A 13,313-nucleotide genomic window follows, 5' to 3' on the forward strand; every position below is an offset into this window, starting at 1 on the left:
TCAGTAGATAGGACCTGGAAGAACAATTGAGAATCTCCTCCCTTGACACTGCCTTAGTCCCATTCCTAACCAAAAAAGAAAAAGGGTGCCAACACGCGTGGCGCAGATTTCAGAAAATTTTTACTCTCCTTAATTGGGCAAAAATGTAGGGAGGTTTCAAGAATATCAGATACACTTCAAGAGGCAGTACTTAAAGGTCCAGGCCAGCACCTATATTCCTGGTCTAGGAGGCAGATAACTATCATTTCTAACAAGACTAATGGGGTACAAAATATCTCTCAATCCTATAACACTAGCATTGATAACAGTAACACTTAAATCAACTTATGGAAACATTACTAAAAGTAAACATGAATAAAAAAGGAGCTATTTAACTAGGCTTTATAAAAATCTTAACAAAACATAGACTATTCTTTAAGATGAAAAGTAAAGTTAAGAATTATTCGTTTTACCTTTATGTGAGCTGCCGTTTTACCTGTTGTGCAACCAGTTTATTGTAATAACGGCAGGCTGTGCCGTGCTATGTGATCCCACTGGCATCAGGATCGGGGGATTCTTCATGAAGCTTTAGTATATCTCCAGGCGGACTGTTGTCCACAGGACGCACACAACACTCAGGAACCCAAACAGGGGCCTCAGCATCCTTGGGGAAGATGCAAGCTGATCCTCTCACCCTGACTAGGTCGGGGTCAGGCCCCTTCCAGGCTCCCGAGGCCAGATCTTTCCATTTAACCAAACCAGTATGTGCTCTGTCCTTCCTCTAGTGTCTGTCGGCCGCTGAGAGACCAGCCTTATCCACAATTAAAAATTTAAGATATAAAGAATAGTTGATAATTTTAGTAGGAGGGCTCATACCCTCCCTCTGTTATTCTTTCACTGGTTTATTAGATTTCCATGTAATAGATAAAGGTCGAATACGCAGAGGCTCTTTAGCAGTGGCCCTTAAGATAAATTTCCCAGGCCACTCCAGTCCCAGATGGTGTGTAATCTGCTCTTCACTAACACTGTAGGGCTTTCCCTGTAAAAAACATTTCCCAGTCCCCTTCCCAGGCTCCTCCCCATACTTTTCATCATTCTTTGAGCAGGTTGTGTAGTCAAGACAGCTCCCATATCATGAAGAACATCCCTTCCCCATAGATTAACAGGAATATCATCGATGATAAAGGGTTGAAAATATCCCATATGTCCTTCCTCGTCTTTCCATTTAAGTATTTTACTACTCCTAAAGGGGGGCGAAGCAGTGCCAATTCCCTGCAGTAGTAACTGTGTAGTGTCCAAGGGCCATGCCTTAGGCCAGAAACTCTTAGAAATGACTGTGGAGTCTGCTCCAGTATCTAATATTCTCTTAAAGGCCTTGCCTTCAATCCACAAGATCAGTATGGGCCGCTCTGCCAAAGAGGAAACCCAAAAGGTGCTAATACCAGTGGAGCCAAATCCTTGATTCCCTCTGCTGAATTTCCTTACTAGATTATCAGTGTTGAATTGGGGGAGTAATATAAGCTGAGCTATACGGTCTCACTGGGGGATAACTATCACACCCCTATCGACAGAGACCATGATTTTAATTTCTTCTGTATAATCAGCATCGATGACCCCAGGCAGTATTCTAATTCCCTTCATGAGGGCACTACTTTGTCTTAAAAGAAGGCCCATACTGCCAAAAGGCAGCGGCCCATAGACCCCCATCCCTAAGGCTTGTGGACCCATTTGAGGTGTTAACACTGCCCTGGTGGAGGAACAGAGGTCCAATCCCACACTTCCTGGGGTACCTCTGATAAGGTCTTGAAAATGAAGGGGTTGTTCTGAGGGAGGAAACGAACTGGATGTGGGGCAGCAGTATTCATGGCTCCATACACTCTGGTTTGGGGGCCCCAGAGTGGGCCCCGTTGCCCGTTTCCCGACGATCAGAGAGGGTGCCCCTCAACATCCATCTTGGAGCGCCATTCATTCCTCCAATACTGACCTTTACAGCATCGCAGGCAGAGTCCTGGTCCATTAATAGCCTTATTCTTAGCACATTCTCTTCTAAAGTGCCCCATCTGCCTACAGGAGAAGCAAGTCTTGCTTCTGTGGTCCCCCTTTTGAATGGAAGCTGCCATCACCTGGCCCATATGATAAGCTCCATCAATTTCCTTGCAAATCTTGATATAATCATTTAGGCTTTTAGATCTACGAGGCCAGATAGCCTCCTTGCGATACTTATTAGCATTTTCAAAAGCCAGTTGTTTCACTATAGGCCTAGCAGTGTCTGCATCCCCAAAGAGCTTCCCTGTCAATTGTAGCAACCTGTCTACAAATTCTTGGAAAGGTTCAGATGGCCCCTGAATAACCGTTGATAACTGATCTCCTGCTGCCTTATTGGGAAGGGCCTTCCGAGCTCTGACGGCCGCTGTGGCAATTTGAAGATATACAGCAGGATCATAGTTAATCTATAGCTGTAAAGGAGCATATTGACCTGCGCCAGTTAACATTTCCAAATCTCTATTGCGGTGGCCAGCCTGGGCATTAAGCCTGGTAGTGGCAAAACATTGTTCCTGATATTCACCCCTCCACAATAGATAATCCCCACCGCTAAGTACTGCGCGGCAAAGCTGTTGCCAATCACTAGGTGTCAAGTTAGAAGTGACGCCAAACATGGCCACAGTGAAGGGAGCTAGGGCCCCATAGGACGATACTGCTTCTTTAAGGGCCTTCAACTCCTTAAATGTAAGTGGAATGTGCTGTCGACGCATCTGATCTGGATGGCCAGGATTAGGGATCTCTATGACTGGATAAATATTTTTACTTCTTGAGGGTCGGAATATTACTCCCCCAAGGGGAGAATCAGAAGTTACAGTCCTCCATTCCTCAACAGGGAGATAATCATCATAAGCTGGGGGTGCCAAGGGCTCCGGGGGAGGGGATAACTCCTCTTTTCCCTTTTTTTTTTTTTTTTTTTTTTTTTTTTTTTGCCAGAATTTTTTTTTTTTTTTTATTAACTTGAGTATTTCTTATATACATTTCGAGTGTTATTCCCTTTCCCGGTTTCCGGGCAAACATCCCCCTCCCCCCTCCCCTTCCTTATGGGTGTTCCCCTCCCAACCCTCCCCCCATTGCCGCCCTCCCCCCATAGACTAGTTCACTGTGGGTTCAGTCTTAGCAGGACCCAGGGCTTCCCCTTCCACTGGTGCTCTTACTAGGATATTCATTGCTACCTATGGGGTCAGAGTCCAGGGTCAGTCCATGTATAGTCTTTAGGTAGTGGCTTAGTCCCTGGAAGCTCTGGTTGCTTGGCATTGTTGTACTTTTGGGGTCTCGAGCCCCTTCAAGCTCTTCCAGTTCTTTCTCTGATTCCTTCAACAGGGGACCTATTCTCAGTTCAGTGGTTTGCTGCTGGCATTCGCCTCTATATTTGCTGTATTCTGGCTGTGTCTCTCAGGAGCGATCTACATCTGGCTCCTGTCGGTCGGCACTTCTTTGCTTCATCCATCTTGTCTAATTGGGTGGCTGTATATGTATGGGCCACATGTGGGGCAGGCTCTGAATGGGTGTTCCTTCAGTCTCTGTTTTAATCTTTGCCTCTCCCTTCCCTGCCAAGGGTATTCTTTTTCCTCATTTAAAGAAGGAGTGAAGCATTCACATTTTGATCATCCGTCTTGAGTTTCGTTTGTTCTAGGGATCTAGGGTAATTCAAGCATTTGGGCTAATAGCCACTTATCAGTGAGTGCATACCATGTATGTCTTTCTGTGATTGGGTTAGCTCACTCAGGATGATATTTTCCAGTTCCAACCATTTGCCTACGAATTTCATAAACTCGTTGTTTTTGATAGCTGAGTAATATTCCATTGTGTAGATGTACCACATTTTCTGTATCCATTCCTCTGTTGAAGGGCATCTGGGTTCTTTCCAGCTTCTGGCTATTATAAATAAGGCTGCGATGAACATAGTGGAGCACGTGTCTCTTTTATATGTTGAGGCATCTTTTGGGTATATGCCCAAGAGAGGTATAGCTGGATCATCAGGCAGTTCAATGTCCAATTTTCTGAGGAACCTCCAGACTGATTTCCAGAATGGTTTTACCAGTCTGCAATCCCACCAACAATGGAGGAGTGTTCCTCTTTCTCCACATCCTCGCCAGCATCTGCTGTCACCTGAGTTTTTGATCTTAGCCAATCGCACTGGTGTGAGGTGAAATCTCAGGGTTGTTTTGATTTGCATTTCCCTTATGACTAAAGATGTTGAACATTTCTTTAGGTGTTTCTCAGCCATTCGGCATTCCTCAGCTGTGAATTCTTTGTTTAGCTCTGAACCCCATTTTTTAATAGGGTTATTTGTTTCCCTGCGGTCTAACTTCTTGAGTTCTTTGTATATTTTGGAAATAAGGCCTCTATCTGTTGTAGGATTGGTAAAGATCTTTTCCCAATCTGTTGGTTGCCGTTTTGTCCTAACCACAGTGTCCTTTGCCTTACAGAAGCTTTGCAGTTTTATGAGATCCCATTTGTCGATTCTTGATCTTAGAGCATAAGCCATTGGTGTTTTGTTCAGGAAATTTTTTCCAGTGCCCATGTGTTCCAGATGCTTCCCTAGTTTTTCTTCTATTAGTTTGAGTGTGTCTGGTTTGATGTGGAGGTCCTTGATCCACTTGGACTTAAGCTTTGTACAGGGTGATAAGGATGGATCGATCTGCATTCTTCTACATGTTGCCCTCCAGTTGAACCAGCACCATTTGCTGAAAATACTATCTTTTTTCCATTGGATGGTTTTGGCTCCTTTGTCAAAAATCAAGTGACCATAGGTGTGTGGGTTCATTTCTGGGTCTTCAATTCTATTCCATTGGTCTATCTGTCTGTCTCTGTACCAATACCATGCAGTTTTTATCACTATTGCTCTGTAATACTGCTTGAGTTCAGGGATAGTGATTCCCCCTGAAGTCCTTTTATTGTTGAGGATAGCTTTAGCTATCCTGGGTTTTTTGTTATTCCAGATGAATTTGCAAATTGTTCTGTCTAACTCTTTGAAGAATTGGATTGGTATTTTGATGGGGATTGCATTGAATCTGTAGATTGCTTTTGGTAAAATGGCCATTTTTACCATATTAATCCTGCCAATCCATGAGCATGGGAGATCTTTCCATCTTCTGAGGTCTTCTTCAATTTCTTTCCTCAGTGTCTTGAAGTTCTTATTGTACAGATCTTTTACTTGCTTGGTTAAAGTCACACCGAGGTACTTTATATTATTTGGGTCTATTATGAAGGGTGTCGTTTCCCTAATTTCTTTCTCGGCTTGTTTCTCTTTTGTATAGAGGAAGGCAACTGATTTATTTGAGTTAATTTTATACCCAGCCACTTTGCTGAAGTTGTTTATCAGCTTTAGTAGTTCTCTGGTGGAACTTTTGGGATCACTTAAATATACTATCATGTCATCTGCAAATAGTGATATTTTGACCTCTTCTTTTCCGATCTGTATCCCTTTGATCTCCTTTTGTTGTCTGATTGCTCTGGCTAGAACTTCAAGAACTATATTGAATAAGTAGGGAGAGAGTGGGCAGCCTTGTCTAGTCCCTGATTTTAGTGGGATTGCTTCAAGTTTCTCTCCATTTAGTTTAATGTTAGCAACTGGTTTGCTGTATATGGCTTTTACTATGTTTAGGTATGGGCCTTGAATTCCTATTCTTTCCAGGACTTTTATCATGAAGGGGTGTTGAATTTTGTCAAATGCTTTCTCAGCATCTAATGAAATGATCATGTGGTTCTGTTCTTTCAGTTTGTTTATATAATGGATCACGTTGATGGTTTTCCGTATATTAAACCATCCCTGCATGCCTGGGATGAAGCCTACTTGATCATGGTGGATGATTGTTTTGATGTGCTCTTGAATTCGGTTTGCCAGAATTTTATTGAGTATTTTTGCGTCGATATTCATAAGGGAAATTGGTCTGAAGTTCTCTTTCTTTGTTGTGTCTTTGTGTGGTTTAGGTATAAGAGTAATTGTGGCTGCGTAGAAGGAATTCGGTAGGGCTCCATCTGTTTCAATTTTGTGGAATAGTTTGGATAATATTGGTATGAGGTCTTCTATGAAGGTTTGATAGAATTCTGCACTAAACCCGTCTGGACCTGGGCTCTTTTTGGTTGGGAGACCTTTAATGACTGCTTCTATTTCCTTAGGAGTTATGGGGTTGTTTAACTGGTTTATCTGTTCCTGATTTAACTTCGATACCTGGTATCTGTCTAGGAAATTGTCCATTTCCTGAAGATTTTCAAATTTTGTTGAATATAGGTTTTTATAGTAAGATCTGATGATTTTTTGAATTTCCTCCGAATCTGTAGTTATGTCTCCCTTTTCATTTCTGATTTTGTTAATTTGGACACACTCTCTGTGTCCTCTCGTTAGTCTGGCTAAGGGTTTATCTATCTTGTTGATTTTCTCAAAGAACCAACTTTTGGTTCTGTTGATTCTTTCTATGGTCCTTTTTGTTTCTACTTGGTTGATTTCAGCTCTGAGTTTGATTATTTCCTGCCTTCTACTCCTCCTGGGTGTATTTGCTTCTTTTTGTTCTAGAGCTTTTAGGTGTGCTGTCAAGCTGCTGACATATGCTCTTTCCTGTTTCTTTCTGCAGGCACTCAGCGCTATGAGTTTTCCTCTTAGCACAGCTTTCATTGTGTCCCATAAGTTTGAGTATGTTGTATCTTCATTTTAATTAAATTCTAAAAAGTTTTTAATTTCTTTCTTTATTTCTTCCTTGACCAGGTTATCATTGAGTAGAGCATTGTTCAATTTCCACGTATATGTGGGCATTCTTCCCTTATTGTTATTGAAGACCAGTTTTAGGCCGTGGTGGTCCGATAGCACGCATGGGATTATTTCTATCTTTCTGTACCTGTTGAGGCCCGTTTTTTGACCAATTATATGGTCAATTTTGGAGAAAGTACCATGAGGAGCTGAGAAGAAGGTATATCCTTTTGCTTTAGGATAGAATGTTCTATAAATATCCGTTAAGTCCATTTGGCTCATGACTTCTCTTAGTCTGTCTACATCACTGTTTAATTTCTGTTTCCATGATCTGTCCATTGATGAGAGTGGGGTGTTGAAATCTCCCACTATTATTGTGTGATGTGCAATGTGTGTTTTGAGCTTTAGTAAGGTTTCTTTTACGTATGTAGGTGCCCTTGTATTTGGGGCATAGATATTTAGGATTGAGAGTTCATCTTGGTTGATTTTTCCTTTGATGAATATGAAGTGTCCTTCCTTATCTTTTTTGATGACTTTTAGTTGGAAATTGATTTTATTTGATATTAGAATGGCTACTCCAGCTTGCTTCTTCTGACCATTTGCTTGGAAAGTTGTTTTCCAGCCTTTCACTCTGAGATAGTGTCTGTCTTTGTCTCTGAGGTGTGTTTCCTGTAGGCAGCAGAATGCAGGGTCCTCGTTGCGTATCCAGTTTGTTAATCTATGTCTTTTTATTGGGGAGTTGAGGCCATTGATATTGAGAGATATTAAGGAATAGTGATTATTGCTTCCCGTTATATTCATATTTGATGTGAGGTTATGTTTGTGTGCTTTCATTCTCTTTGTTTTGTTGCCAAGACGATTAGTTTCTTGCTTCTTCTAGGGTATAGCTTGCCTCCTTATGTTGGGCTTTACCATTTATTATCCTTTGTAGTGCTGGATTTGTAGAAAGATATTGTGTAAATTTGGTTTTGTCATGGAATATCTTGGTTTCTCCATCAATGTTAATTGAGAGTTTTGCTGGATACAGTAATCTGGGCTGGCATTTGTGTTCTCTTAGGGTCTGTATAACATCAGTCCAGGATCTTCTGGCCTTCATAGTTTCTGGCGAGAAGTCTGGTGTGATTCTGATAGGTCTGCCTTTATATGTTACTTGACCTTTTTCCCTTACTGCTTTTAATATTCTTTCTTTATTTTGTGCGTTTGGTGTTTTGACAATTATGTGACGGGAGGTGTTTCTTTTCTGGTCCAATCTATTTGGAGTTCTGTAGGCTTCCTGTATGTCTATGGGTATCTCTTTTTTTAGGTTAGGGAAGTTTTCTTCTATGATTTTGTTGAAGATATTTACTGGTCCTTTGAGCTGGGAGTCTTCACTCTCTTCTATACCTATTATCCTTAGGTTTGATCTTCTCATTGAGTCCTGGATTTCCTGTATGTTTTGGACCAGTAGCTTTTTCCGCTTTACATTATCTTTGACAGTTGTGTCAATGATTTCTATGGAATCTTCTGCTCCTGAGATTCTCTCTTCCATCTCTTGTATTCTGTTGGTGAAGCTTGTATCTACAGCTCCTTGTCTCTTCTTTTGGTTTTCTATATCCAGGGTTGTTTCCATGTGTTCTTTCTTGATTGCTTCTATTTCCATTTTTAATTCCTTCAACTGTTTGATTGTGTTTTCCTGGAATTCTTTCAGGGATTTTTGCGATTCCTCTCTGTAGGCTTTTACTTGTTTATTAATGTTTTCCTGTGCTTCCCTAAGTGTGTTCAGGTCTTTCCTGAAGTCCTCCAGCATCATGATCAAATATGATTTTGAAACTAGATCTTGCTTTTCTGGTGTGTTTGGATATTCCATGTTTGTTTTGGTGGGAGAATTGGGCTCCGATGATGGCATGTAGTCTTGGTTTCTGTTGCTTGGGTTCCTGCGCTTGCCTCTCGCCATCAGATTATCTCTAGTGTTACTTTGTTCTGCTATTTCTGACAGTGGCTAGACTGTCCTATAAGCCTGTGTGTCAGGAGTGCTGTATACCTGTTTTCCTCTCTTTCAGTCAGTTATGGGGACAGAGTGTTCTGCTTTCGGGCGTGTAGTTTTTCCTCTCTACAGGTCTTCAGCTGTTCCTGTGGGCCTGTGTCTTGAGTTCACCAGGCAGCTTTCTTGCAGCAGAAAATTTGGTCTTACCTGTGGTCCCGAGGCTCAGGTTTGCTCGTGGGGTGCTGTCCAGCGGCTCTCTGCAGCGGCAGCAACCAGGAAGACCTGTGCCGCTCTTTTCCCTTTTTACCTCAACTCCGATATTTTCTAAATTTCCCCCTCAATTCCTCAATCTCCCTCTCCAATGTTATCTCCTCATCTGCATCAGACTCATAGGAATTGAATCGGAGTCACTGCTGTCCCTACAAATTGACTCTTTTGTATGCTCATCCTGTGCAATTCCAAATGTCCTTTCAATTTCCATCATCTGTTCTTTGACCCTCAAATTTTCACTAAGTAAAACGTCCTTCACTAACCTCCATAAGGAAAAGGTAGCAATTGGAATGCTCTCTGATCCCTTGTCTTGGAGGGCCTTCTGTGAATCCCTTTTAACCTGTTTCCAATCCGGAATATTCAAACCACCATTAGCTATAAACCAAGGACTGACTTGTTCTATAGTTTTAACAAAATCTTGGGCTGTCTTTACCTTAATGCTAGTACCTTGTTGTTTGAGTAAACTTATAAGCTGATCTACAACCAATAACGAGGAACTTGTAGTTCCCATGGCTAAGACAAAACCTTTGTAGTGCTACTTACTTCCAGTTTTGTCCTGTGGTTGTGCTTGTCCCCAATATGTTCCACTTCCTCGCCGGCTGGCCTTTTGGAATGATCCCGTCAGGTTGTCCTCTCCCAATCTCGGAGGAACCTCCAAATGATGAACATCAGTTCATACTGAGCTCTTGACCTTTGACCTTGCTAGTGGTAAATAAAAGTTGCCAAGTCAGCCGTTAATCATTTCTCAAACATTCTGTGGGCGTTTCAGCATTAGGAACTCGAGGAGAGGATGTAGATCAACTCATCACCTGCATCCAAAGCAAACTGCCAGTCCTGACATGTACACTACAGCTACGGGAAGAATTCAAGAAGGAGGTAGAGGGGACAGCCGGGCTCCTGTATGTGGATGACCCCAACTGGCCTGGAATTGGAGTTGTCAGGTAATGATTTGGCTTGCTACATGATGTGAAAGATTGCTTTGTCAAAGTATAAGTGGGTCCTGTTACTCACATATCCAGGTGGAATTCTATTTATTCTATTATTTGTTAAGATCTCATGATGTGCTCTGGGTATTTACAGAGGTCTACTGTAGACAGTTTGGTCCAGCATTAGACTTAGTCAGGGGTCACTGTGTGCTAGTTCACAAGTGCCCAGGGCAGACCCATGATATATGGAATATACAGAGCTTACAAACAAGTTAATGGGAGAGAGCTATATTGGCCTCACTGTCTTCTGGTGACCCACCTGAATGACCCACCTTTCTCTCCTGTTTCCTTTTTTCTTTGAAAATTGCTTTCCTGGGCCATAGACTGAGGCTTACAACATTATTAAGATGGTGGATGTTTAATCATAACACATGGTCACTGTTTCCTCTTCACACTCATAACTGTATATCTGTGTTCATCTCTAGGAACTTATACCTCACCCATAATCCTGTCTGAAGAAATACGCAATCTTAGATTTGTTACTGCTGTCTGATGTTTTTAGGTATGAGCATGCTAATGATGATAACACCAGTTTGCAATCTGATCCAGAGGGGGAAAAAATACACACTGGACTTCTGAAAAAGTTAAATGAACTGGAATCTGACCTCACATTTAAAATGGGTAAGAACTGCTTTTCTAAGTCACTGTGAACTTTAAGAAGACCATGTCTAACTGGCTTATGGTAGCTGATTTGCATCACCAAAGAAGTGGGGAGTTCTGGTTTAGGACCAACTGGAGATGAAGTGTCTCTCAGAGTAATGTTGCCCTCCCTCTCCAGCTCCTCAGCCTTCCTTTCCTCTATCAGAGACATTTTCCTCTTCCTAGGAAGGAGGCCTCTTTGACAGTCAGTAAGGACCTTGTCTGGGCCTCCATCTGCTCTGAGGACCTAGGAGCCAGCCTTGCCTGTTTCTTCCCTCAGGCCCTGAGTACAAAAGCATGAAGAGCTGCATTTACATTGGCATGGCAAGTGATGATGTGGATGTTTCTGAGCTAGTGGAGACCATTGCTATCACAGCCCGGGAAATTGAAGAGAACTCAAGGGTCTGTAAGATTAACCAGTTTCATGCCTTTCCCAAGTTTTGCAATTGGACATGGGGAGGGGGGCGAAGGCAAATTGTCTGTTCATTTTTTTCTTTCCCAAATGTTGGTCCTATGCTAAGACCTGTGATCTAGGGGTTATGCCAGGCATCAGAAATGCCAGGAGGACTTTTCAGTTTCTGCCCTCTATAGGCTGTGTGGGGAAAGAGCCATGTACAACTGAGCAGTGTGGCTTACTCATACTGTGGCTTAGGACAGATGAACTTTTGGAAAATTGCTTACCTCTGCAGTATGCTGAAGTGAGACTTCCTAACTAAAGGAGCTAGTCTCAAGGACAAATGGCACAAGTGTGGGGTACCAAGGAAGAGCAGCCTGCAAGTCTAGAGGACAGACTCCAACCCAGCCTGGTCTGAGAGCAGACAGACACACGGACATGCTGCAGTTCCCTTGGGTAGAGAAGGGATAAGGAGTTTTAAAAAGGTCAAGGAGCTGGTGCATTTGCTGTTGGTTAGACTTTAGACTCTGGGTGTTTCCCAGGCTTGGCTATTCTGATTTTGTCTCAGCATTAAACTGTGCTAGTTACATTATGATTGTAACTGTGCTAGTTACATTAAACTGTGCTAGTTACAGTATGAATCCTTCGTAACTGTGCTAGTTACATTAAACTGTGCTAGTTACAGTATGAATGTAAGTGGTGATTTCTCGTTTGGCAAATGAGGCTGGAAAGGTTGTTTCTGCTTGGTCTGCATGAGCTTTCATCTTTTCTGTTTTCACTTTTGCCCATGTATTTCAGTGCAGAATTCTAACATATTGACAGACTTCTGGGAAAATGTCACCAATGCTGTTGACTGTAAATAATTGTGGGCCCTGTGCAAGCAGCTTAGGCAATCAGTGTCTTTCTTGGCTTTTGCAGCTTCTAGAGAACATGACAGAAGTTGTTCGGAAGGGAATTCAGGAGGCTCAGGTTCAGCTACAGAAGGCAAATGAGGAGCGGCTTCTGGAAGAGGTAGGTTCCTGTCAGGACTCTCCATACTGGTGCCCTAGTGGAACAGACTCAGCAGACGGTCCTGAACAAGGTTGTATTTTGCAGGGAGTGTTGCGGCAAATCCCTGTAGTAGGATCCGTGCTGAATTGGTTTTCTCCAGTCCAGGCTTCACAAAAGGGAAGAAGTTTTAACTTAACAGCAGGTAGGACTTCTCACTGGTCTATGCCTAGATCTGTTCTTTCAGATTTTGACCAGATGCCTTTAGCCCCTAGTACCTTCATGTTTTTATACCTCCCTGGATTCTCTGCCAGGAGTCTGAAATGAAGCAGCCTGCTCCTACTGCCATGTCATTCCCCCCAGTCCCTGCTGAAACAGTGAGAAAGCAAGTAGACACTCTATGGCACGTGCATTGTTCTTCCTTGAAACAAACATGGCTGTCCAGTTGGCCAGCATCTGGGAACTGCACTGTAGACACTGACATAAGGACTGTTGGTCGCCTGCAGCTGTTCTGAGTGTCCTATGCAGGGCAGGGCTCCTTCTGAAAGGGGAACATGATGATTATAGCACACGGTTCTGGGATTTTTTTTTTAAAACCAGTGACTAGCAGTATTACCAACCTTCTGGAAATAAAGGTTGTGATGCCTTTCCCATCCTACCAAAGAAATGCTCCCAAAATTTGATGTTCCTTCTTTTGATCCTTCTTCAGAAAATAATGGCTAGATTCTCACAATAGCCAAAGATATCATTAGATTTTTTTGGTATGGTGGCACAAGGATATAATGCAGGCATTTAGGAGCCTGAAGGTTGCTGATCAGCATTACGTGAAACTTTGTCTCAAGACACCGTGAACAAACAATGCTTCACCTCTCAGAGCTCAGCATCAGCAGGGGCAGCTGCTCTTCCATGCTCACATGTCCATGCTGCAGTGTGTCTCCCAGCGGGGTGGGTCCGGGTACCGCACACTCTTAATTGACCTCCAGGACCGGAAGCTGGGGAGAGATGTGCGCAGCTGCAGGCCGAGTCAAAGTCAGTTGGGAGCAAAATGGCGATAGACCTGGTTAGGACACAAAACCAATTGAAGGCAAGTGGCATCTCAGGAGCTTCTGCCCACGCCTTTGTTTTCCTTACAGGTTCTCTGGAGTCCACAGAATACACCTATGTCTACAAAGTACAAGGTACAGGAGTGACACCACCTCCTACACCCTCAGGCACTCGAAGCAAACAAAGGCTCCCAGGTGGGTTAAACCTCTTGACATTTCACCATCATTAATAGAAGAAAACCAGTTCTATCCCACTTAGGGTATGAACTCTACATGCTGTTGAGATGGCTAACTTGTTCCCTTACGTGCCTTCGTTTTCTTT

The 13,313-nt window shown here is 42.8% G+C and overlaps 1 protein-coding gene across 7 annotated transcripts in view; it reads left to right on the top strand.

Annotated features, from left to right (window-relative positions):
• Pdxdc1 (pyridoxal-dependent decarboxylase domain containing 1) overlaps positions 1-13,313 on the top strand; it is a 91,681-nt gene that overhangs the window by 68,034 nt on the left and 10,334 nt on the right. For all 7 annotated transcript variants that reach the window (XM_006245705.5, XM_039086236.2, XM_063269268.1 and 4 more), the window contains 6 exons: positions 9,712-9,883; positions 10,431-10,549; positions 10,848-10,969; positions 11,880-11,972; positions 12,057-12,153; positions 13,082-13,186. In XM_006245705.5, coding sequence (XP_006245767.1) covers positions 9,712-9,883; positions 10,431-10,549; positions 10,848-10,969; positions 11,880-11,972; positions 12,057-12,153; positions 13,082-13,186 — 708 coding nt within the window. The remainder of the gene's footprint in view (positions 1-9,711; positions 9,884-10,430; positions 10,550-10,847; positions 10,970-11,879; positions 11,973-12,056; positions 12,154-13,081; positions 13,187-13,313) is intronic.

This window comes from Rattus norvegicus, chromosome 10 (genome assembly GCF_036323735.1).
Source record: "Rattus norvegicus strain BN/NHsdMcwi chromosome 10, GRCr8, whole genome shotgun sequence".
Classification (NCBI taxonomy): domain Eukaryota; kingdom Metazoa; phylum Chordata; class Mammalia; order Rodentia; family Muridae; genus Rattus; species Rattus norvegicus.